At 39.2% G+C, this 24262-nt stretch overlaps 1 protein-coding gene across 12 annotated transcripts in view; it reads left to right on the top strand.

The window, feature by feature from the left end:
- The window catches only part of LOC147756123 (uncharacterized), a 67659-nt gene extending 44612 nt beyond the window's left edge, over window positions 1–23047 (top strand). For 5 of the 12 annotated variants that reach the window (XM_086986576.1, XM_086986573.1, XM_086986577.1 and 2 more), the window contains 2 exons: window positions 956–1008; window positions 3043–13634. In XM_086986576.1, the coding sequence (XP_086842702.1) occupies window positions 956–1008; window positions 3043–3273 (284 nt within the window). In that variant the 3' untranslated portion in view covers window positions 3274–13634. Of the gene's footprint in view, window positions 1–955; window positions 1009–3042; window positions 13645–22329 lie in introns of those variants that run through there. The other 7 variants (XM_086986580.1, XM_086986578.1, XM_086986581.1 and 4 more) reach the window with 4 other exon arrangements.
- The last annotated feature ends 1215 nt before the right edge of the window (window positions 23048–24262 follow it).

Genomic DNA, 24262 nt, shown 5'->3' with positions numbered 1-24262 from the left:
CGAACAAATGCAGCGAACTCGTCTCGGGACAAGGCGCTTTATAAGTGCATCATATCCTCATCGTAGAGACTTTTTCGAACACGCACGCTGCCTTCGTGTTTGTTAATTCTGCTACCTATACACGTGAAGAACACCGCTGTTACGATGTAGCGTACCTATGTCCTCAACAGGACATCGCTCTTGACATAACAGCCTTTTAACAACGATGGCATGAGATACAAGCAATTAACCCATATCATGAACGGGTGTATCGACGCCTCGACATTTCGGTGCGAGCTGCGAAACAATATGAGTTTTAATGAACGAAAAGAAGAAACAGTTGTGGAGCAGAGAAGGGACAAAGGACAACGAACAGCCGAATTAGTCGACGTTGCGTGAAACGCTACTGAATGTATCGTTTCTCTGGTAGATACGGAATATTTCAATAAACATAATACTAAATGTCAAGAGCGTGCCTCAGAAACACAATACGTTATAATAAATTGTGTGCACGTTGCTGATGCGATCTGTGTTGTGTTACCATCGGTAGCTTATACTAACCTATTGTATTTACACAGGAAGTCGTTTGCTCTTCAGACGGTCCGTGTCACACTCGCTTTGCTTACTGTGTGCTTGACTGATATCAGAATTTTCGCAAACGTATGGTACATCTCAATATTCTGTCTCCACCGGCGCTTGCATAACTGACGGCGTTTTGAGGGAATCTTTTCTGAACGTCACGCTTACTTCGTTGGATGTTGTTTACCTGCTGAAATGTTGAAAACTGCCAGCTAACGCAACGTTCAAAACAAAGCAAAAAAGAAATTTATATAAAAAAAATTCTATATATATAAGCAAGCGATATATATATATATATATAAACTCATCTGTGTTTGAAGTTTAGCCACATACATCTCTAATAAAATGATGAAATGTTGCTGGTAGTCGGTTAAGTAATTATCTCTTGTGGTTTCAGGCGGAATCAAAGGACCGTTCAATTATACATCTATCTATATGCACACCGTTTCGGTACGAGTAATGGGTTTGTTTCGTCTGCTACCACAAGACCGTGAACATTTCATAGTCCATACGTGTTAGCTCGAAGCATGAGTTTTATTAAGATGATGATTTCTAAGAATATATCTACCGGATCCTACTTCCTTGTCATTTATTATTTTTTGGAAGCGGTGTTTTTTTCTATCGTAACTATATACATAGTATAGCTAGTACTGAGATGACTAGCTATTTCTTGAGCTACTATTACATTTGAGTGTTGTGTACGTTACTGAATGTCGCAAACGCTCACATAGCTTACTCTTACGTTTGGCATATCTGGGGGCAGGAATCTCTGCATCCGTCCTCAGAAAACCGGTGAAAGCTTGTAACACCTGCGTCTAGTTTATTGAACCGGTCGGTCCGCAGGCTTTCGACGAACCGCGTAGCTCCTTTGTCAATGCGTACAAGGCGAATGACACTGGCAAACATTAGACTGAACAGGACTCTGAATCTCTGACCATAGCAGTCTACGCCTATATAGATATTCGCATAAACGTTTCAACGACTACTTCACCCATCGCACCCTGTAAAATTGAAGCCTACAAGCTTTTTCGACTATCATATCTCTGTTGTAAACGTTTGCGCAGAACAAAATTGTATAGGTGTCCACCGCACTCATATGAACTAGAATCTTCGTGAAAGATAGTCAATCAAACTGGTTTAAGTTCATTGCCATTAACCCGAAACAGGCTGTTAACTTAACTAGTTTTGGGTCGAGCTAAGATTTTGAAAGTATTCATCTTGGAGGCCACGCTGCCCCTTCGATCGAAAAAATTTGCCCCCCAGGGAGCAAATTTTTTCGAGCTTATGTAGCATAATCATGACGTTGATTGGAGATAGATTGGCAGCAAATTAACAATTGCTATTTCTAAAGTTTTCCTACAACACTTCTCCTTAGCCTGGCCGCTGTATTTGTATGCGTAAAAGTTACGTTTGAGCAAAAACCCAAACCGCTCCACGAACGTTCTCATATCTCTCAATTCAAAGATCTCCGATTCCAATATAGTTCCACTTCGACACACGCACGTGCACGGAGTCTCTGTGCTTGCTTATGAGCAACTCTGAACGCACGCTTGTTGCAATGGCTGCAGTTACATAGAACGCGCTAGTTAGTATACGCCATTAGATAATTACATACACCATGTAGCAAGGCATGTTGTCCATAGATAATTAGTTTAACTATATTTGTCAGTAGACGCATATCATAGGTGGTAATTGACGATGCCGCTAACGACACATAAAAGTATGTGTAGCTTGTGTGAAGATAATTTACCTACGGTACGGTTTAAGCAGTAATATAGTAATAACATTTGAGCGAATCTAAATAACGAGTACCCTATTAGAGGCACACAAAAACCACATATATATATATAACATTTTTCGCTGGTACATGTTTTTCGAATGCGCCAGTCTGCGAGGCTATTGAACATGATTGCGTAAATGATCTTACGGTGGACCCAATTTTCACGTGTCCTATACGTAATGTACTTTATTACTGTCTTATTCCTATAATACCGTGTAAACCGTACCGAGTACTTGTTCCATTACAGCAGGTAAAATACCTTGCTTGCTGGCAGCTATACATAGGTATAAAAAAATCGAATGTAGATATATTTCCCGAATATACATAAATATCAACTTTTCTACTTAACCGAGGAAATACAAAGATACAATACTTCATTGCTAGCCAATTTTGAGCCTAGCCAGGCCTCGTTGAAGTAATCACCACTCGAGAATCGATTTCTCAGAAGACAAAATGTCTAAACGAAAGCGAGTATAATTACAGAATTGTTGTAAAAGATAGCACCTCACTCTAGCCTACGTGAATACCCTGCACGAGGTGGGTCGTTTATTTTATTTACGACGATTTCTCCGTGACGTATTTGTGTGCCTATTCGTATGACAACGTTGGCAGTGTTACCAGCGTTCGCTATAAAAGCTATAGCTAAAGTACCTGTAGCCCCATTTAAAAATTGTTCTATTACCTCCATTTCTATTTCATTGCAGGAAAGGAGAGTTTTCTCCGAAGAGGCAGGAGACGACTCCCGGCCCGACTTCGACAATCTGCACGAAATTGCGACGGACGACCTGATTATTCCACGAACACTTTATGTATTTTCAAGGCCTATGGCAACGGAGTTGGCTGTCCTTTTTACGACCTTGGGTTTGCCAATAGGTTGCAACACAATGAAAAGAAGAGTTGCGGAATGTACCACGATGGAAGCTACATTGACTTAGATTACCCCATAAAGCTGAAGAGCGTCAGAAGATAGTGAGAGGGCAACCACATTATTATGGCGTAAGTGAGACCGACTATGCTCCGCAAACACATCGTCCTCTTGTCCAATTCTGACCCTTGGACGGCCACTCTGTCTTCAGTGAGGACAGAAAAACGAAAATGGACTAGATATACTGAGAACGTTTTCATGATACTGTAGAAGTAACGTTGATGTTTAGTAGGCTTAAGGAACGTAGTGAGGTAGGGGCTACGTTCGTGACCAGGGGTTGACAGAAACTATATGTTTTCGGCTGGAATGGACCAGCCGTAGAGGATGAAGACTGATGTCGGCATCCTGGGGTATTTAATAAAACATTTATATATTTGTATAGATAAAAAAAAAAGTACTATTTGTCTAGAATAGTGCTTGCGTAGATGTTTTTCCGTAGATAGCCCCGCTTGTTTCTCTTTGCGTGATGGCTTTTGCAATTAATTCTTCCTTAGAAAAATCTATGGGCCATATAATTGAGATTTATAAGGCTACATATCCGCCAAATAATGGTGTACTTGCTGAAATAACGGTGAACAGGAACTACGCAGGGAGGAGATACTAGGTGGAAATTAACGTGCCTATTAATCGTGCACGTGGGAAACTAAAGATTCTAAAGCCGTGTATTTTTTCATTTGTAAGTTATACAGATACATCTTTTTATTCTTCTTTGTATCTGTCATCTTAGAGCAACGTAAGTACCCAAAAAGAATTATGTAGTTTTTGTGCTGTATTTAAAAGTTTAAAGCTACTTCCCGTGCAGGTGGATCTATATATCTATGCTTTATATAGATTTTGGTAATTTTTCATGAAAAAATGGCATAATTTAGATCACTTTTGGAGAGCGTATGTTTCAGAAGTTCTTGGTTATTGATGCAATAAGTTGACCAGTCGTCGGGGGCAGCAAGAGAATTTAGGATAAGAGAATTAGGATATGGATCCTCGCTCTCTTTCATGGGAACCCGTACCATCATTAAATTGTCATAAAATGTCAGGGTATAAAACTTAGCCGCGATTTTTCTGCGCAAAAGGCCCTACGTCCATTTCAATGCACGCTACTACCACAGAAACTTCGAGGCTGACATTTTTGAAAGTCAACAAGAAAGGTGTCAACGTACTTCTGGCGATATTTGTTCTGTATACAACAAGTCAATTTCCTTAACTTCATCTAACAATTGCTTCGGATCTTTTACTCGGAAGTACTCGATATACTCTGCTGACTCGCATGAGAAAAATCGAAACATTTTAACCTTAAACATGAACGTGTTAACTTTGTTCAGAATAATACAAATTACTCGCTTGTATATGCGAATAATTTTATTAGTCTCGTTAAGGCCGTTGGCCCTTAGTAATGGACGGCTTGTGACGATCAACTAGACAAATTTAGGCCGAACAGCCACCTTCGAAAGGAGCACATAAGAATGGCTTACATTTTTCTCCTAAATTTACGCGAATTAAAAGGAACAGTATCGGAAAAGAAGTCAGAGCGATAATATCTGCCTTCAGCTATCGATCCAGGGAGAGACTCTGCAGTACGGCGGGGATCACACGAAGATACAACTGGCAGACAAAAAAAACAGATCTATTTGTTTGGTTGCTTGATGAAGCTTCCTTGTAGGTGTACGCATGCGGACGCCCACTTTGACGTCACCCCACCGCTATGTGATTGTTATGCGGTCGACCCCTCACCGATGTAGTTCCATCTGATCTGGAAACGGAAAAGGGAAAGATAAAGCGATAGAAAGGAAACTCAGTGGTTCGATCGATAAAACGGGACCAATGGGCTACTTGTACATGTAGATTTCATTGTTGATCCTTCGCTTTATCCCTACGGATACGCGTAAGTCGCTATTTTAGCTAAGCCTAAAATAGCTTATCATTGTTCATATGAGCGTACTTTTCCACAATCTCTTGTAAACACTGTATCTTATTATCGAAATAGCTTTACTCATCGCGACTCTATATAATCTTAATAATGTTATACACTGTTGCAACACTAACAAGTATAGACATTGTTCATTTATGCTGTTCTATAGTAAAGTCAGCGATCGATTGCCGGTTTGTGTTGTTTGTTTTCACTTGTTTAATAGATTGGCTCTAATGGCAAGTAGCGGTCTGCTCTGTCGAACGAGCATAAGAAAGAAAACAACTGTTTGCCATGAGGTGTAGGGCTAAAAGTTAGGCATTTATATCGAGTCATGCCTCTTCTATCAGTGGGCGATATCTTCCCTGCGAAGAACGAGCGTGTGGTATTTGTTCTGTCGCCGTCGCCACCGTTCTTTCACGTTCTATCTAAGATTCTATTTGGATGAGGTAATGGTAATATGTTTAGTCCGGCAAAAAATCTCGCTGAAGATTTACATTGGTTAGAAATTGTAATAATGACTTTTGACATTAATCGAAATGCTAACTTAGTTCCTAATCATAGACTTTTACACTTACTGTTCTTACCGCACAGCATAGACAATCGTACCCTATCAGAAATGAGGGATCGGTAAGAATGTTGATGAAGTAAACGATTGATATCAGACGCTCGGGTCAGATACCATCAAAGACACTTTGAATGATCATGACAGCCAGAAATAAGAAGAAAATTAAAGAAAAAAAGAAGTTATTTGAATGCAGAAAATAGAAAGCGTGATGTTAGACATATTAGGTGGCTTTTCATAGACGTGTGTGCAGAAGCGAAAAGGCGGGAACGAATGGGCTGTTCCGAATGCATTGGGGCAGTTCATCAAGGGGCAAACGCTTAACCGCTAACATTGTTCGTTGAATCTGATAAGGTGTGTATCGTAGTTTTTAAGCGCCGAAAAGCATAAGTAATGGCACTGGTGTCCTCCTTGCTGGGCAGTGAAAATGCACCGGCCCAAAAATTCGAGTGGAGATCAAGAGGGCGTAAGAGGCGCGTGGTAGCGCATCAATCAGGAGACGAGCCAGGGGTGTAGTTTTAGCCTTTCCGGCCATATAAGTTTAAATTCGCCATGCTTCACAGATACTAAATGTTTATCTCGTTTTTGCTTCGTTATGTTTGCTGTTGCAATTAATGACATTAAACTCATCCGGGATGATCAAATCGTGATGAACGTACTTTGTAAACGTATCGAATGCACCGCCATTAGAGGCCAACAAGGGAACCAGTGCCTGGTTGATTCCTGCATTGGCTTGTCAAAAAGATCGAAGCTACTGGAAGTTTTGGTTAGCGGCTTCAAACATGACTCTACAAAAAATACCGTTGCTTCTCTTTGGCTTAAAGAGGTGATTACTGAGATGAGTTCGCGTAGAAGTGATTTCATTACATCTAGCCGGAAAAGGCTTAATAATGTACGTAGGCGTGCGTAGGTTTCTTGGCCGGAGGACGCAACTCATCGGCATTGAAACTCTCGCCACGTACAGAAATGTTTAGACTTTCTGTGTCAGCCCTTAAATAAGATTTTAAGGGTCGTATTGATACCGATACCGTACTCAACAGAGGAGATTGTCACCTAAGCTGGCTCCTCACGCCGGCTTTAAAAGACATGACGGGAAACCGAACTGCAATCCAAATCGAGCATCATTGAAAATTTTTTTGTTGCAAATTCCCCTACTGGATCAGACTACCAATCTGTCCAGTTTGATTGGATTGGTATTGATTCGGTTGCGTTCAACTGAAATTTATCCTTCAGAGCGTGTTAGAATGTACGAAATACACATTCGAGGTTTTGAAGAATAGACCACGATACTCTTGGAGAGCTTCATCGTTTGCAACGGTGGAGCTCTCTCTAACTTAATGAAGAAGCATATGTCAAGTTTAAATAGGTTTATCAAAATAGATAGTTCAAATACAAATCAGCAGATACTCTTTAAAAAATATATTTAAAAAATCATATAACAATGGCATGGTACCATCCATTGATCATTTTGAAAAATATTACAAACCGTTCTTCAAAGAAAGAAGATTCTAGAACATGTCGCTGATTCTATTGACCATAATTGTAGACTGGTTACTTAATCCTTCGTACGTGGCCCAACCTCGAAAAGCAGTAGACTAGTTCATTCTGGTCCATAATAGTGAAAAAAGCGTTCTTAGGGTATTTTATACCTTTAGGGGTTTTTTTTTAGGGCTTTAGGGTATGAAGCAATTGACAGAAAGCTCATCAGCAAGATAACAGTGCTTGGAACCGACCAGTCGTTACAACCCTTTCAGGCTCAATTCTGCCTTTTAGATTGTGGTGATTGTGTAAAAATAAGTAATAAATCTTCTGTGTATCCCAAAGTTCTAGCTTATCATTAAAATGATTCGTGTTGAATTGTAAAATATAATACATCGCAGAATAACACATCAGTTGTTCCCTGACAATCTCAAAATACATGCCTATGCAAAGTAGGCTTGAAAAACACCTATGCTACACATATATTTTTCCTGCCATAAAGAACGCGGCTGGTGCTAACTCCAAGAAGAAACAGGCCTATATGACACTATAATCCGATGAAAGTATTTGGGATTTAGGACCAGTAGCGATGTTAACGCTTAAGTTTACAGGACACGTTGCTACATTTGTTCATTTCATAAGCCTGTTCTACGAAATTATACTCATTTGTTTCATGACATAACTGCTCAAACTACTTGTTCAACTAAAATAGTGGTTTCCAGGTTAGGTCGCCATACCGATTCAAGTGGAAGGCCTACTAGCAATATGTACGATTAGAAAGAGCATACAATTGAAATAGGGTATATCAAATAGGGTTCGGTATCTATGATTATATTTATAGTAAGTAAGGGGGTTAACACAACCCCCCTTTGAGAATCTGGCCCTGTAGCTATGCGAAGTTAGAAAGACAGACACTTTTTTAATCACGACCTTATCTGGAGACATCGAGTAGACACTAGGTGGCGTTTGCACTTATAGTGAACAGGCTACACCTTTTCTCGCTTAACTTATAGCGTTGGGCTTACGTGTATGGCAGATTGAGACCGTGGGCGAATTATTGATGAAGTAAGATTATATTGTCTCCCACAAATCCTTTGCTCTATAGCTTTGCGTGTCCACACCGCCATCTTAAATGCTCCTTTTGCAACTCCGCGAACAGCTTTTTAGTAACACGAGTGAATCGTTATAAGTTACCATGTTAAGACTTATTAATATGTATAATGCCTATTACTAATATATATACATGGAAATATAATGGGTCTAAACGTGAAACACGTTCATGCATTCAAGAAGCCAGTTATTCACTTACCGGCTAATAGGTAGTGGGCTAATAGGCGAATAGGTAGGCCATCTTGCTGGAAGACCAGATACCTACCATTCGCGGAGGGACTTTCTCCAACATGCGGATAAATTCCTTTATTGATCCGCTCGCTTTTCTAGAAGAGGTGCAGTGACATGACATCTGCTTTACTGCATATTAGCTAGATTTCTGCTAGCCACATCCTCTGGATCGTGAGCCAACCACAATGATTTGAGCGGTTGCTTTTCGTATCATTGGTAAATATTTTTTTGTCAAACAAGAGTGAAAATTGATGTGCTGTTTTGTTCTTAGGAGAGCCAAGGAGCAATCGACACCGGTCATATTTTTTTCGTTCTATTACGTTCGTTAGTGCCGGCAAGCATTGGCTCAGACGGCTGGCTCCTGGCATGAAACAACGTGTGCATACTCAGAAAGCATCCATCTGACTTTGAGGACGTTCGACGTGTACTTCGGGTATTCGTGAACGATCCGTGACATAATTTTCTTACTTATTTCAAATGTCGTCGCTAGCAACCTGATAAAAACACAGATATCGTGACAAATGCGCCTTTGGACGGCATCAGTTTTGATCAACTTTGAAGTTCATATTGTTCTGTTCTTCATCATGCATTTTCCGTTGCACTACGCTGCCTTGAGTTTCTTCTGCACACGTGTCTTCATTTGTGACGCGACACACCGTTGACTTGAAGTAATCCAAAAACTTATGTATTTTGTTAACGTATCGTCCAGCGCAAAAAAACGTTTGACAATGGCTGATCTTCGGTCAAATCTCAAGAATGACGCGTTGTTTTCTCACATAATAAGATAATTTTGCTCTAGAAAAGAACTGGTTCATAGGAATATTGGACGAACACATGTCCGCTACAACAACAGCGAAAAAAAAACTCCACCTAATCTAGATATCCTAATAAATGTCCCATCCTGTAGATATATCTAGCTCTTAAAATTGTATTACTGTTCATAAAAGCCTTGATTTAAAAACCAACTTCATTATGTTTGCGCACCACAATGGTAACAAGGTTGCAGACATGGCCCGGATGTAAAAACCGTTGTCTGTTAATCGGGAGAAGAGCTGCCACCATTTTTGTCAGCACGGTGAATGTGAGCAAAAATAAGCGAACGTCAGGTTGACAAATTGTAATTTAAAGCCTACTATCACTCGGGTCATACACAACTATCTCATTTAAGACGGAACAGTCCGAGCTGATTACATGAGCCGTTCCTCAAACTACTCAGATGATTTAAAATGGATACGGGGCAATTTCTTTCACCAGTCAAAACGGTATTCCGTTATCATAACACGATACGTTTTCAACCCAGGGAGGAGCTGTGTGCATCTGTTCCGAAAGGCTCGATAGCGATCATGAGACCGCACTTACTATAACAACTTTAGCAGGAAAAAATAGTCGAGATCATGTAGGAGGAAAAGTCTTCCGGAACAGGTATCCAAATACTCTGACATCAAAAGCTTTCCAAAACAAGCATTTTGCTCTTGGCAGACCGTTCCCCTGTTATCCTCAAGAACAACGGTCGTTTGTAGGTGGCTCGAAGATCTGCTAACAGGCCGTATTAGTGAGGCCTGGCCGCCTTAAAAGAATACTGCTCGAAGCCAAGTAGAGGCTGCTTTGAAAAAGACAGTACTCCTTTTTACCGCAGGACTTCCTTCACTTGTCCACCTATCTACTATCGATAAATCCACGTTTTGTTGTCGTTCAGAGAATTAAACTAGGAGACCTTGAAGGAGAACACCGTCATCTAAAAAAGGCAATTTGTTTCTAACTTGTTCAGCTGCATGTAAAATTAGGTTGTATAATTATATATAATAAGGTTAGCTGTGTGTTGTATTATACGAAAATGTCATTGAAATATTGCATAAGTACTATTGGCTAAGTAAATGGAGGAATCAATTACCAAACTTTTGGCAAGGTACCCTTTAACAAAGTAGTATGAATGCTCAATAGTACAAATCTGAAGTTTGTCTTCTGGCTAACGAAGCACAAGGGTCTATTGCTTTACGTCTCACCACACAACTGATATAATTTCTATAAATAAAGCGGGTTCTTATTAACAGCTTGAAAAGAATGGTATAATCTTGATATAATAAGAAAATAATTGATTTAATCAATGAAAAAACGTTCCACGTTATTATAGTCTAGATCGGTGTGGTACATCGTGTGACGATTGCATAACTGATTGAAGAGAAAGAATTTTATAAATGGTAATTTGGAGAGAGTAAGAATTGAAGGTACGTTATTGTTATTACGTCGTTAGACATGTTCACTCGTACCATTCTGTCTCGATATCTATTACGTACGCGATGCATGCCTAGTAGGTTTAGCGGTAATCTTGCACGGGATGTAATAATAACGGGATTATTGTTTTTTCGGATTTTGCCTTGTATACACATGCCGTGTTGGAAGAACAGGAACACGCAGACTGCAAAAAAACGAGTTTTGAAAAAGTATCTAATCTCCTTCGAATATACGTTGACCTATCTTCACAATTATGACGCATTTTACAATTGTAGCAAACTTTAACCAATTGGATATTCTTCTCTTCCTGGAAGATATATAGCAGTTTCATCATTACTACTTATTTTAGTCCCTATCTATACTTTTGATTTTAGTTACGATAAATGTGGCAAACATTCGCTATGTCTGTATTTTCAAACGAATTCAACACCGGATTCCCTTTAATACACGCTTACTTGAAGAGAATTAATATCTATCAATAACTGTACGAGGCTGACAAAAAGGTCGGTCTAATTTATGACCGTCTAAATATTACGTGCTGTCGAGTCTTCCGTGATGCTACGCAGCGTAGGATTATACCTCTTCATCGCACAGATTGCATGAAGTGCATCAGTCGATATCTCTGTGTGCGTGTGGTAATTTCAGTTACGGCTCTCACAGCGTCTGGGCCATGCGCAGTCCACGCGAGTGCGTAATCATTGTTTATTACCAGCAGCGGCTCCAATATCTCGATGGCTTGAAAGGTCATCTCGTGCGCGTCCTTTCACCCTGACCGGCATTTGATGCTAAGCACGCTTGCCTTGGTTCTATCTATGCCGCTGTATTCTATCTAGAGACTAGGGATGGAGAACTTCGCTGAAGGTATACAAAGCTAAGTAAGTGCAAAGCTTTCAGCGGCGACCTAGATCAGTGATACAAATTACGCGTTCGTAGCTGAAGTGCTTCCTGCAGAAGGAGTAAAAAAGGTTGCGGGTTACGGGTAGTGTCGTTGCAAATAACGGTGGCAATTGAATGCAGTGGTGAAGCACAGCAATGTGATATGCCCAAAACTGAGGCATATATTTGGATGTTACCCCATTACTAACTCAGTTCGCTGCTGACTGGAACGGACGCGTTTGCGAGGGTTGAATAGGGAGGGCAAATTTGGAGCCGGCTTTACGGAATCGCTGGGCATTCGTGGACAAGCAGGGCTCGGTTCCACAGAAAATGTAGGCAAAATTGTACCGAAATATTTAACGCTTGATAATGTACCCTGGTGTCACATGTTTGAACATATAGGCACGGTACGTTACATATACGTTATTGTAGTTGTTGGCAACAACGAACTTTGCCTGCTGGCTATACGCGCAAACAAGGTACAGTTGTACGCGAAACGCCTTTAAACCTAACTTTTGTTAAGTATTAGTATTTTCCATATGTGCGCATGTAATACAGTGGAGAATCGTCATTAACGAAGTCTATATGTATTCAATATGGATGTGACTTTCTCACCCATATTATTCAACTGCTTCGATATCAGATTTTACGTTATGGTGAATTGTATATGTATGATATGTATACGTATATTATCTCTTTTGGTTAAGTTTAATATTTATCTTCACCTTGCTCATCGTTACCAAAGGCTACTTGTTTGTACATTTTATGTTCTATTAATTTTATGTTATATATTATAAATGTGAATGCAAATCACATGAGCGTTCCATTAAAGAAGGCCCACAAAGGCCGCGTTAGTTGACGTATGACGGTTATTCCCGATCTAACTTAGTCGTATTGATCGATATTTTTTTACATCGACCAAAACATCTCAGCATTACACAAATCTGCAACTCAAGTATTGCAAGTTGCGTTTCAGGACTGACGTTATATTTAGCATTTTAAGTGGGCTGATTGTGGTGTTAAACACCTAAAATAGGTTACCAAGCACATCAAGAGAAGATACTGAGTCTCCATTTCCTCTATACGCCAGCCATCACAAATTCTACTGATAATCTTCTCATATAACGAACCGTGCGACGACCTGACGAAGGAAACAGCTTCTGCGCAAGTTCCTTGAACTTAGTCAGTATATCGAACAGTTTTGTATGTAAGCGACAACGAAGACAGCGTAGTCGAGAAGCGGCCGACAATTCCTGCATGCTCAAATAGCCAATCGAAAACGCATGGTTACCCAAAAGCCATGGATCTAGTGAAAAGATTATTTTCGACCGAAGGGGAGACAAAGCTAAATGAGAAGCTGGATTCCTGTCACTTTAATCCTCTTAGTTCTTTTCAAAGCATTTACTAGGATTTAAAGTTCATGGAACGGCCGACCTATGGAAAGATAACGGAGAGCGATTGGCGATCGCAGAGGGCTATCTCTGAAAATGCAGTAAAACTTAGCTCGGACGAGTAGTCAAGCCAAGAAGAACTAATCTCATTCTACACATAAAGTTCGATATGAGTCACGAACATGTATATGTAACGTGATTGTCAATTAACCATCAGTGTGTCTAACTTGTGTGTGAATGTCTTTACTGTTCAGGAGATGACTTACCAGCTCAGACCTGCCAAAGCGTTAAATAGCCAGTGCGTACAGCCCGCTCAAATCCTATAATAAAACCCAATGTAGATAATCAGAAACAAGGGTGCGACAATCGTAAGCATGCGTGAAAATCCTTAAGGGAAAAGAGACATGGAGACTGGAGTTAAACTAAAAAATTGCCTTACTCCTTATCGATCGATAACGAAACATATCAGCACTAGGAGAGCGGACTATCGAGATGTCAAGCGCTCACAGAGAAAGCTATATGTTCATCGGAACAGATTTTTGCGATTGACCCGGTGTAGCTCTAGATTAGTGGGGGGGGGGGGTCCGTCGGGTCCGTCCATAGAAGGCAGGATTACGTTCGCTTCACTTAACACTCAATCATCTTAGTTCCTGTTTGCAGTAGTTAGTATACATTGTCATCGGTTTATTCGACAGATTAGGAAAAGATCTTCTCTTGCTGTTTTGCATGAAAAGTATGACGTAACGATTACACTCTATCCATATGTTTTGGCAATAACAAATTTATTCGGATTATTGCATCGGATTATATCCTTTACGAAACGAAAGGACGTTTTGCCATATATATATATATATAAAATGTCCCAAAAAAATGTATATTTTCATTAGTTCGTAATTTTCAGACTGTTTTTTTTGTCTTTTCAGTGTGTAATTAATTGGGCCAAGACTAATTTTTAAATCAAGGAAATTTATTTTAAAATGCTATTGTAAAGAATTAGAGAGGCTTTTAAAAGCGTCCTGATTTTTTACACACGTCCTGAGCACAACTGATCGAATGAGAGATGGGTTTAAAACAGTTGGAACTTGAGATTGTTTGCTGCACCGAAGAAGAATATTGGAAATATCCTAGAAATTTGTAGGGCAATCAAACCGTGAGTCTGGCATCAGCAAATCAAGTGTGTATCGCATTTTAAAACACTCAAGACGAAAAAGTCACAGTGGAACAATGCTAATCCTGAAAATGATCCGGACCGTAAAAAACAATGTTGTGAGTGGCAGTTGAAAAAAATATGGACCGGATGTACAGTCTCTAGGAAAAATTGCTTGAAACGATGTCAAAATTCAGCGATTCCATCGTGATACAATTACACTTAGCTTAACAGCCATAAATCTACACGTATATGTAAATTTGACAGAAATTACGGCGTAATGCAGGTAACGGATTAATTAGATGGTTCTTTTTATTTACCTATATTATTATTATTAATACATTTAAAAATATTAAAATACAAGTATCTATTTTCAGAAGAAGTGAATACTGAATTTCAACCAGATGCTGCGCCTGCGCAATATCGCTGTGACGCAAGAATACGCCTTGATGATCAAGGTCTATTCCTCAATGTCTGGCATATTAAACCATGATCTATCTGTTCGTACCATATGTGTATAATACTTTGTAATATTTTATATTAAAATCCTGTTCCCTCTTCCATGATGGTACTAATCTAAAAAATAAGCTAATCGCAATAAGTTCTTCAACAAAGATGACGCATAAAACCACATGCCTGCGAGGCCTAAGTATCTTGCACCAATGCGTATATAAATATATCAGAAGCTATAACACAGTATAGGAAAGTTTCAGCATTTCATGTCTTTCCGTCCTAATTACGTCGAGGCTATGCGTACTACTAATCAACGCATACTGTTAAGCTGCCGTCATTGCAAACCAGATCCACAATGATACGACCGAGCATTCCGCTGTATCAGTGTGTCGTTCTGGCTGTACTTGTAACATACCGGAATGGCGTAAGATCGTAACAGACACCTCTCCCTGTTCCTGCAACAAATTGGAAAACAGTGGCAGTATAGTCGCGGTACTGTTTTATTGAGTGGTACCCTATGGGATTTCGTCGTGGAAATCAGTGCCGTGGTTATCGGCTCTGGCTGCTTGTCCTTAAACGGTTCGGACGATTCAAATCGCTTCCTGCCGCTGACGTCTCTGATGTTGTAGCTAAATCCGATGGCCAAGTAAACGGCATATAACACTATATGCGTTTGTAGGGTTTATGAATTACAATTACGTCTCAACTTTTGCTTTCTTCGATTAATTATTATTCCGTATAGCCAATCTATGCCGTATGCTGTTGTGTTGTATAGAACGTTGCCATTTCCAGGTGTGCGAATAAAATGGAGATATTGACTCCTTTTCCTTGTTGGTTACCATGCATGCAAAGTAGTAAATACTATAGGTCTATAGGTTTTGGGCAACGGAATTTTGAATGCGAATGAAATGTCGTCAACATCGGGTTTCGGTAGACCGATTGCGTATTTTTTGCTCAGGCGCACAGCATTTTTCTGTTATGATACAGCTTTCTCGGCCTGGGCTTTCGAATCGCGGTATAGACCTTGCGGCTAACTTTTAACACTCGTTGGACCATTGCAAGATGTGGACTCCTACGCCCATTTCCCGTGGGCCTAACCGGACCGAAAAGATCCTTGTCAAACGAAGAAAAGGAGGAAGACGACGTCAACACTGTAAATCGGGCAAAACATTGTTCTACAACAGAACAGCAAAACGGCGAACGCTATGCAAACGAGCTATTACTACGATAAACATCTTCTACTGTATACAGAGCAGTCTTGTGCTATCGTTGTCGAAGTACTGTTTGAAGCATGTGATACACGATCAGGACTCACCCTCAGTGGGGTTAATGGATTCAAAACGACCCGCTGTGGAAAGCTATCAAGGAAGACAGCGATAATGCTAAGCTCCTAGACACCTAGTTGCGGCCTACAATGGCCTATGTGCTTTGTCAGTACTGAATAGAGCAGAGCAAGCTCTAAACTAAACGTATGGTTTCTAGCATATATTATTAACTGTGTTACATAAGCCTAATTGGTAAATACGTATTGTGATCAAAATCGCTAGACATCTGTACAGAACTGCTCTTATCTGCAATAATAACAAAAATAAGGGATAAACCTAAAATTATTATTGTTCTAACTATAGATACATTGCAAAGAGTGCTTTATATCACAAGTTCTGAATTTTCATAACGAAAAAATGTTACTATTTAATAGAAAAAAGATCCAAACCGACAAAAGATTAAAAACTGACCAGAAACTACTTGAGCTTGAATTATCAGAAAAACAAGACATCGTTTGCCTATGTTACCTGCATTTTATATGGCCTGTGTTTTTCTTATATCTGATATTCTGTATTACTATAGAATATTTGGTCAATTTCTATCTGTTTCGTGACGTTTTTGCGATGAACCTTTAATCGATTTCTTGTATTTTTCAACGGTACAATAACTGTATGTCGAACGATACATTCGAGCGTAAAGAAAAAGTATAATTTCCTAATTCACATGGAACGTTGGCAATGTAACGAAATTACTTCACTGAAAATAATTGCTCCGCCATTCACGAGAATTCATGAGAAAGAAAAAGCTGATAGTTCAGAGGTAATGTTTATTAGATGTAATTAACCTATGTGCTATAGTTATTTAAACTGATATGGATGGTGTACACCGCACAAAACTCTAGTCGCAACATTTTATTTAAATACTCACGAAAATATACGGCGAAAATATATATCTATTTTCCTTCCTAATTGTGCTCTCGCTCTGTTTACTCGGTTTCGAATTTATGCCGAGACACTGACGCGATCGAAAAGAAATTTCATACCGCATTCGGGTCGATTTGAACTGTAGAATAACTACCAGCTTCGAAAAAAAACTGGCACACTGCCGTAAAGACACGTAACGAATTACGATCTAATCTTTGTTCGATTGATTTGAAAGCGACTATACGTAAGAATCACAACGAGCAAAGTCCTCAACACGGTCGGACGAATATCCATCTGTTTTTGCGATATCTTGCGTTCCGATTGTCTACGACTGCTTCCACGATCATAAAACTTGAGGATGTACCGCCTCATATAATTTTATCTAAGTAGATCTTCAGAATCTAACCAAACACAATTAGAACTTTGACACGTAGATTATTAGTCCGATAATTTTACGTCAATCCCAATCGCTCTTATGTGCATTCTCATACACTCCAATTCCTGCCGTTCTGTGAATAGAAAAATTACCTAGATACGCTCCTCTGAGAATCGCTGGCCCAGTGTAGCACGGTTTTCGCTGGTTTATTTTACGCTACAAGAGAATTGCCTGACCTTGTATATTTATTAAGGTACAGCACAAACGCTAGTGTACTTATACCTAAGTTTTTGGAAGAACATTAGCATTTAAGCAGAGTGACAGGGACTCTCGCTTTTTTTAATCGTTTTTTTTTCATGAAACCTTTATTAACAGTCTCACTAAAACATTAGAATTATAGGTAAGTGAAGTGAGGTATGCGGCGGAAGATGCAAAGCCTTAAATTAAACCTAATTTTTGGCTAAATTTGTACTTATACAAGACAGCCTTGTTTTTCCCGTCGATAGTATTTCCTTTCTATGTTCTCTTTTGAGTAACAAGAATGTAATTTTCCGCAAGTGTAACCTTCTCTTTTCATATATATATTAGGATCTACTGGTAGAAACGTACCTGGCCCATGTTTGGCCACGTACCGCCCTTATGAGGGTGTTGATGCTGCTCTGTGGTGGATGTCGTCGATCTCTGTCAGACAGTGGATAAATACATTTAAAGGCATAATCTATGCAGCTATCGGAAGCGGCACCAAACGTACTTCAATTGCTAGACATGGGACGCGACAGGAGAGCAGATTTTAGGTTAGCGGCAGATCCGGCAACTCGGAAACTGCGGTAGCGAAGGGGTCCTTGTGCAATTTTTCTATAAAAATATTGTATATAATTGTAATATATAAAAAAAGTATTGGCTTTGGTTCCCGTCTCAGGTATCTAGGTGTTGATTAACAATAAATAATAGAAATAATAACAATATTCAATCACAATATTTAACACCAGCGACGTAACTGAGAGCATAAAACATATGACGATAGTTCCGATTTGAAAATTGCGCTTTGTTGACAATAAAAAGAAAGCTTGAAGATGGATAGTTTATGCATAAATAACTGAATTGTCCAAAGCGTGTTCGGTGCGTGCCAAAAAAAAACTCCATAGGTGCTATTTGAATCTGTTAAATTAAGCTTGCTTTGCACAAATGTTTTTAAGTTTAATTGGCTGTGCGATACGTTTATCATCCAACTATAGTAAAAATATCTTGCTTTTTTTTTCTTCATTAGCTTTCCTCAGCTGTAAATATATTCGCCTATTTTACATCTCAGATTATCAGCTTGAGATATAATGTACGCGAAAATATGGCTAAAAATTACTTGAGCATATCTGACCAATTTGGTCAAGTTTTCGGCATTTTTTTTTGTAATTCCCGTTAAAACTACGACGACGATTTTAAACGATGGCCTGTTGTTTTTACGAGTTCGAAAACAATTGGCCGCATAATTAGGATAGACCAATGCATATGAACCGTAAGACATTTTAAAAATAAAAAGATTAGATACTCTATCTCATCAAAACGTGTTAGAGCAGAGAATTCAATATGGAGAACGCTAACTACAAATTGTAATGTTGCCTTTCGATTAAGTTTAAGATTATTTCGAAGAAATAAATGCCACTTGTTTATATATCACACTTAAACGAAAGTAGTTATTTAGAAATATTTCTTATTTGTCGATAGATATGATTATCTAACATGCCTGCCATTACCTCAACAAAAATTACAACTCAGAACTGGCCACGGGCCGCCTTTGAGCGTGCTTTCTCTAAATTCAGCAATAACCTTAAAACAGCAATGCCATTCTGTATTTCTTGAAGTCCCGCTCTGATGACCATTTGTACATAATCACGTGTTCGAAACTGGAAATCTGCGCAAAATATTTTCAGGCAGATATTTCTCATAAAAAGAAGAGAATATAGCAAAGCTGAAAAAACACATATGGAGGTTGCGTGGCTGCAGAACCAAGCTTTCACCTCGCAATGGCTTTCGTAATAGTACCCTAAAGGACATTAGAGTCGGAAGCTTTAAATTCTAGGCCAAGGCTCAGCCAAGAAAAAATAAAACTAGCGCTCAAACTCATATAAAAAGAGTCTAGCAAACTCAAATGGTGGGCTGGCAGAAGCCAAAAAAAATCCTAAAAAGGCCAGCTGTCCAAGAAATATATTTTTGTTTATCTAAATTATAGATAAATGATATCTCCGCTTCTGATTTCTTATTTTTGATTTTTACAATATCAAAGGTTTATCAAAAATAGGTTTTTATATGTATTGATAATAGTCAGCACATTCAAAGGGGTGGTTATTTTGGATCTCTCTAAAGATTTTTTTATTTTTTTTTTTGTGTTCTACGGTAGTCTCAAACGTAAAGTTCGAATGGTTTAGCTGACGTTACAAAATCTCAAAAAGGAAATAATCTTTGACGTATGCCATTTTAACGGAAAGCACTCGTTAACTTTATATAATGAATGAACTTGATATATATCGTCTCTGCGTTAGGATTCAGTAAATTAGTTCCCAGTGTTTGACCATCAACCGACCTCGTTTCTCCTGCGCCTTTGTTTTTGTTCCTGTTGTATTCTGTTTTACAAAATTGAGGGGTCTGTAATTTCAATTGCATTGCCACATACGAACTCCAAATACGGTGTACGATATAATATGTATTTAAAAGCACATGCAATCGAGTTATATGATGATCTTACGATGCTATATGATGATGTTACGATGGATCATACGATCCACATCGTACAAGCAGGATAGATACTGAAAAATTATAAAAGGTCATTAATATTCCTTAGACTCTTTCAGAAGCTCGTCCGCTTACTATGATTTGCATGTGCCAGTAACGTCTTCAAGCCCTTGGCTGCTTCCTACTCTTTCTGTGTAGTTCGCCTCGTCTTACCCACTTTGGAATCATACAGATGAGTCAGATATTGTTACATTTGCACTAGCCCAAACCAGTTTGTCCTAGATCTTGAACTGTTTCATACAGGCCGTAAGCTATTTTCTTCCCCCCGAGCCTGCTTGTGTATCCCGCTGATGGTGAGATTCGGTGGAGTGCCAGAGATAATTTCGGTGCTCGAGGCCTCGTGATAGCGGCCTTGCATCCCGTCCGTGCCGTAGGCAGTCACGATACTCACTTGCTACGTGAGATAACAGTGTTTTCTTCTTGAGCCAGGTGTTCTTGCTCAAAATCCAAGCAGTGTTCTGGGCTTTGTGACGTGTAAATTTAGGTAGCGGAAAAGAGCAAGGGTCCAGCTCCAGTGTATGTATATAGAGCAGACAACCTTCATGTGGCCTTGTTCGTTGGGACCAAAGGGCACAAGAGATTGTATAAAGATAAAAGAGAGTGTAAAAATCTTCAAACTTGGCGTCATAGGTCATGAAAAAAATCAAGTACAAGCTTGCTGCTTGTACTCTGCTTCGTAGAGGCTGACACTGAAATACACTAACTATTCCATGTTATGTTCATGTTTGTAAATGTATTCATAAGAGGACGTATACGACCAGCGAGAAGAGCTTTCGCTGGTATGACTTGTAATGAACTATACGAAATAAGAAAGATAATGAACTATAAGAAATTCGAAATTTTAAACGGTGGCATTTATCGATTATATATGCTGTCCTTTTGTCTTTGTACTGTCCTTTGTGACTGTATTGTCCAACACAATCGATCTAAGCTTAACTCACAATAGACAAAAAGATACTGTCTTTTTGAACAGACTGTTCGATAGGTCTACGATAGCCTGGAACAGGGCAAAGGAGCTTAACGGAATGCCACTAGTAATAGGACGACTGAAACTAGCATGAGAGGTAAAGCAAATAATATATTCTTCTTTTGTACATGTACAGTACGCGCCAGGATAGAAGACAATACCTAACCTAACCGAAATAACCTAACCTAACCGAAGATTGTTGAATTTTTTCAGTTACTCTCTGGCTGTAACGTAGTAGTAGTAGTAATAGTAGTAGCAGTAGTAGTTGTAGTAGTAGCAGTAGCAGTAGCAGTAGCAGTAGCAGTAGTAGTAGTAGTAGTAGTAGTAGTAGTAGTAGTAGCAGTAGTAGTAGTAGTAAAGTAAGAACTGATGCCCTTGATTTGCGTTAACTTCACAGTGAAATCATTTGAGAACCTTCCTTTAGTCGTAGAAAATCTAGAAATGCCCTGCCTCAAGCTCACGATGCTCCTTTATTCTTCATCGCTCTCAGCATCAGTAAGTTGCCTAGATGTTAAAACGAGCCGTTGCGCAGTAAGTTCCGGAAAGCAGACAATTAACTATGTCAAATAGTTGGTGCCGTCGAAAATAGGGACACGCGAACGTATCGGATAATTTCACTTACGACTATTTCAGATTATTTTATGATTTTTATTTCTCTTTCTATGAGGACAGTATTTCGTCCGCGGAACTCATTTTAAATTTCTATTGACGAGCATATCTTTTCAATGGGTAGTTTTAATTGATAAAAATTTAACTAATATCTTCAAGAGCCTATGCCATTCATGTCCAACGATACCAAAGTTAATAATAACTGGTTATAACGTCACCAAATGGCCTAGGAAAAACGAGATTGAATTATTTTTAGAAGACAAATTGTGTAAAAAGAAAGAATGATACACACATCTTTTGATACCCTGATGGTTCTGTTCGAATGTTACCAAATTAACAATTCGAGCTTTAGCTTTGCGCTCTGATGCTTTTCGGTCGGTAGTAATAGCAGAACGAGCGCAAGAAAAATTTCTTTTTATCACTTAAAGAACCTCTGTGGACACTCGCTATTGCGATAGGACTTTTCCGAGAATCATCTAGTCCTAAGTAACACTTGTTAGGCCACTTTTCACGTTGTTTTCTATAAATTTCAACTTTTAGAGTGTACAATGACACGTTGACACTGGATGGTCCTATTAAAAAAATAAACGCTTTTCGGGGTCCGATTATCGATCTCGTATTTTCAAAGGCCCTATATACGTTAAAGTTATTAATGTGATACAGCTCCATTTTAATTTGTCTACAGGTAAAGCAAAATGAAGCAGAGCAAAGGATTTAGCCTTGATTTATGTAGGCCATATAAATTATTTTTCAGATGTGGGATGGTTCAACAGGTTTCCTGGTGGTGCAGCGTAAGGGTCGACGGAACACGCTCGGCCCTTAGAGAGGGCGCGGCGTGAGTTTTCATTTCAACGATGTGCGCTGAACAGCGGTAGAGATGAACTAGAACGAAACAGGGCTCTACTCCAGGGAAATCGAGTAGAAAATTCCGATAAGAGCAATGTTCCAAGATGAATTAGCATGCATTTCAAGGACGAGCACGCACGGTGTTCTTGCAGAGTAGGACGGAGCTGCGAGTGACGTGATGTACACGTTGAATCAGTTAGCGTAAACTTACTAGGCACGAAACTGAAAAGGATGACCTTCAACTTTGGGCCTGTTGTTGACACACAAAGCCTTATTTTGTATTCAATTAAAATTTGCTTTACCACTTTGTAGCATTCCCAGTCTTTCTATCTGAATAGCAGTTTCGCTATTTCGTTACAGCGAAAAAAAAAACGAGGCTGGATTGTAAAATAAGAGAACGTATTGTAAATAGAACATAGGCCAGTACCGCATCTGGGCTGTGTACAAGCCCATCGGAAACACCTAATTAGAGTTTTGTTATTTTCATTGCTTTGATTCCTAATTGAATGTACCCGTTTTATTTATTTTTCACTATTCGATCATTTCAAGCTTAAAATCTAATCAGTCAAACAATAGTATCCGAAAAATGAACACATCTAACATCCCGAAATAAAATAAAAACTGCGAAAAAGGATCACGTGATCGTTGTTGAATACATAGCTTAGGTCTCGTTTTAGGTCGGCGCAAGTGTCGCATTCGACGACCCATCTGTAAGAAACGCAAGTTAGATGTGTATATATATATATGTTTAATCGAGTTTATTGAACAAATATAACTATCAGTTTTGACGGATTCCCCAAATCACGAAAAATTATATTCAAGCGCTCCTTCGACCGCGATGGTAGCTGTTGGGCCTTAAGGCCAACTAAGCTAACTGGCCCCATACAGCGCAACGAGAACAAATGAAAACCCGTTGCATACTGTCCCGCACACCGATACAATCACTGGCTTTTTTGCACACATATACTATTCGGTAGGCAGGTAATAAAAACTAGCTAAGATGAGCCTATAAAAGCAGTGACGGCAATTGACACAGTTTCGCTGATACAGATGGCTATCGTATACGCGATGACAGAACGGCTTGCACACATATTGGAAAGTTAACTAGTAGCGTCAGGCAGCAAAGGCGCTGAGACTCCCTCCTTCCAGTCAGATTCACTCATAAAGACTACTATCATGCACGATGCAATACCTTCCGTCCAAGGTTTGTATCAGTATGCGGACAGCCAATTCAGCTCCTCACCACTACCGTATCCGTAAAGCGAAAAACTAGAAATCATTATTCCATACTTTTATTATATTAACAGTGGTTACTTATCGAGATATCGAGATACTTAGATGGTCGTTATAAAGGATCCGAAACTAGACTATAATACACTGCTTTTGGTACAATAGTTAGTTTAATGCTATTTTGTCTAGCAGTCTACCTTTATAAGCAATTTTGCGTATGTTCGTTGTTGTTAATCGTACATTTTATCAATGTACGCACACGAAATACAGCTCTAACATTCAGAATGTATATCTAAACGAAGGAGTCGTTCACGACACCTACAATTGTTCACACGCTTCGGATACCGTGCAAAACTCCTAGTCATCCACTATTAGCTCACACGTTAATAGGCAGTATTTCAACTGTTAACCATTTTCAATGGCACCTAAAGTTAGGCACGATCAAATGTTCCTAGAATAGCCGATCGTAATATTCGCTCTCTGCCCTTTATTGTAGAGATTCATATTGTACAACTGTTATAGCTATATATATATAAAAGCAGAGGTGTTTTTTTTTTTCGGAAAACAACTACCAGAGAGGTGTCTTGTTTACGACAACAAGTTCGGATTGC

The sequence above is a fragment of the Varroa destructor genome, unplaced genomic scaffold (assembly GCF_002443255.2).
Source record: "Varroa destructor unplaced genomic scaffold, Vdes_3.0 BEIS01000004.1, whole genome shotgun sequence".
NCBI classification, from domain to species: domain Eukaryota; kingdom Metazoa; phylum Arthropoda; class Arachnida; order Mesostigmata; family Varroidae; genus Varroa; species Varroa destructor.
Note: the sequence above shows the minus strand (reverse complement) of the source record. Positions and strands in the feature narration are given on the sequence as shown.